This window comes from Sphaeroforma arctica, assembly GCF_001186125.1.
Source record: "Sphaeroforma arctica JP610 unplaced genomic scaffold supercont1.77, whole genome shotgun sequence".
Taxonomy (NCBI): Eukaryota; class Ichthyosporea; order Ichthyophonida; genus Sphaeroforma; species Sphaeroforma arctica.
The window spans coordinates 152562-155700 of record NW_014040481.1 but is presented as its reverse complement, the minus strand read 5'-3'; the positions used below and the strand labels follow the sequence as shown (position 1 = coordinate 155700).

General features: G+C 34.5%; 1 protein-coding gene across 1 annotated transcript in view; it reads left to right on the top strand.

Moving 5' to 3' along the window:
* The window catches only part of SARC_01848 (hypothetical protein), a gene marked incomplete at its 3' end in the record, with an annotated part of 7828 nt that overhangs the window by 2968 nt on the left and 1721 nt on the right, over window positions 1-3139 (top strand). Inside the window, exons 4-6 of the mRNA XM_014304430.1 lie at window positions 263-351; window positions 1251-1380; window positions 2344-2563. Coding sequence (XP_014159905.1) covers window positions 263-351; window positions 1251-1380; window positions 2344-2563 — 439 coding nt within the window. The remainder of the gene's footprint in view (window positions 1-262; window positions 352-1250; window positions 1381-2343; window positions 2564-3139) is intronic.

The following is a 3139-nucleotide window of genomic DNA, read 5'->3' as shown; positions in this document are numbered from 1 at the left end:
TATATATATATATATATATATATATATATATATATATATATATATATATATATATATATATATATATAGTGTGTCTCTTTGTGAGTGAGTGTGTGGTCTTGATCTGTCTGTGCCTGGCATATACGTGGAGTGTGATTTGAATATCCTTGTACGTGTTGAGTATAGGACTTAGTCAAACACTAGTTGATTCTCCGTTCCTATTTTTAGTGGCTATGTAGAGCCTGGCACTAATCGCTAAATAATTCTCCGTTCCTAATTTTAGTGGCCACCTTGGCCATATTCAAAGCATTAAAAGTGGACCAGATTTTGGAGGCGCTGGTCTTTGGGGAGTCCGTCCTTAACGATGCTGTGGTATGTTTGGGTGAAGCAGTTGGTTGTACACACTCGCAGGTATTAATATGTGAGAAAGGTACATGCATATACGTGTATGTATTTTATAAGGCGAGTATATGTACGTAGGTGTATGTATGTATATGAACGGTACATGCACATATGTGTATGTATGTATTTATATGAACGGTACATGTACATATGTGTATGTATGTATAAGAACGGTACATGCACATATGTGTATGTATGTATATGAACGGTACATGCACATATGTGTATGTATGTATAAGAACGGTATATACACATATGTGTATGTCTGTATGAAAAGAGTATATGTACATATGTGTATGTATGTATGAGGAGAGTATATGTACATAGGTGTATGTATGTATAAGAACGGTACATGCACATATGTGTATGTATGTATGAGGAGAGTATATGTACATATGTGTATGTATGTATAAGAACGGTACATGCACATTTGTGTATGTATGTATGAGGAGAGTATATGTACATATGTGTATGTATGTATGAGGAGAGTATATGTACATATGTGTATGTATGTATGATGAGAGTATATATGTATATGCATCTAAGTGTGTATGTATGCATGCACCTCTATTCACAAGCACTTAGCCCTCATACACAGATCATTGTCGCCACTCGCACGCAACTGACAGTAGTTGATGAAGGGGGAGTGAATGTGGGCATATGACTTCGGGATTATAGGGCTAGGGTTTAGGGTTAAGTAATCGCCAGATAGACACAACTACCATATCAAGAAAACTACACACAACGCGTGTATATGCACATTCTACCAATCATACGCTCATGAGTACAAACAGTTATCTGTATGTACATGCCACGTTCCTGACAACATACGACATTCATTCGTGTACCTACACGCCGCCTCAACACAGGCCATAGTCGCCACCCGCACACTACTGACAATTGCTGATGAAGGAGAGGTGAATATGGGGACCTTTTTCCGTGCGATTAGTATCTTCTTTGTAATGGGCTTTGGGTCGGCTTTCCTGGGTATCATTTCGGGTATGTTGGGGAAGAGATGTACTTGTGTGTGTGTGTGTGTGTTATAGTATGATATAGCTACGAACGTATCTGCGCTGATTGAAGTTTGTGAGCGGGATTCTATACCAATGCACATGGGATTGAATCAAACGGTGAATCTATGTATATATATTATATACATTTCTAAAAATGTACATATCGAGTAATTAACCGTTGAATCTGTGTATATATACTATATACATTGATATTATTGTATATATAAAGTACTTAAACGTTGAGTCTGTGTATAAATGTTGTATACATTAATAGTAGTGTACATATAAAGTAATTAAACGTTGAGTGTATGTATATATACTATATACATCAATAGTAATGTATATATAAAGTACTTAAACGTTGTCTATGTATATATACTGTACACATTAAAATTAATATACATGTAAAGTAATTAAACGTTGAGTTTACGTATATAAAATATATACATTAATAGTAATGTGTATATAAAGTTCGGTACACTTACACACACAAGCATCCCCTATATACGTATATATACTATGTACATAGACAATAATTCACATGACAACTAGTTATGCATATAAAGGTACATATACATACTATATACGTATGTAATCTATGTACACAGATTATATATACTATGTACATAGATTATATATACTATGTACATAGAGTATAAATACTATGTACATAGATTATATATACTATGTACACAGATTATATATACCATGTACATAGATTATACATGCTATGTACATAGATTATATATACTATGTACATGGATTATATATACTATATACATAGATTATATAAACTATGTACATAGATTATGTATACTACGTACATAGATTATACATACCACGTATATACTTAAGTACTTCGCAAGACAATCACCCTCTTTTGATATATCGTCCATAAAACCTAACCTCTAAACATCCCCTAACCTCCTATCCGCACACCACCTCTCAGGACTTATTTCCGCACTAGTGACAAAACACGTGGCCTTACACAAATCGCCTTCTCTGGAGTTCAGCATCGTGTGCGTGTTTGCGTACTTGCCGTACTGGTTGGCAGAGGCTCTGGACTTGAGTGGGATAATGGCGATACTCTTCTGCGGTATAGTTATGGCGCACTATACACACCCCAACCTCTCCCCCATTACGCAGATAACCTCACAGAATACTTTCAGGTATGTATGTGGGCTGGAGAGTGTGTGCATATGTTCTATGTATGTATGAATATATGTATGTATGTGTGTATGTATGTATGTATGTATGTATGTATGTATGTATGTATGTATGTGTGTATGTATGTATGTATGTATATATGTATGTATGTCTGTATGTATGTACTTGTATGTATGTAAGACATGTATGTATGTAGGACATGTATGTATGCATGTAATACGTTATTTCCTACACGTATGTGTGTGTGTTTATCTGCGAACACATGTACGTGTGGATGGGTGCATCTATGTCTGTATATATTTGCCAACTTTTGGACATATCTTCTATGGCATTATTCTAGATCACTACGCACTCGCCTGAACCATAGTTAACTTCGAGCACTTCGCCCTGAACAATAACTGTTGCATATGTTAATGTATATTAGTATGTACATGTATTAATTATATGAATTTATGAACATATACATCAAAACCACATGCATGCATATACGTATAGCGTTTGTTGTTGTAGAACAAATATGCATATGTATAATATATATATATATATACATCTAAATATATATATATATGTATGTATGT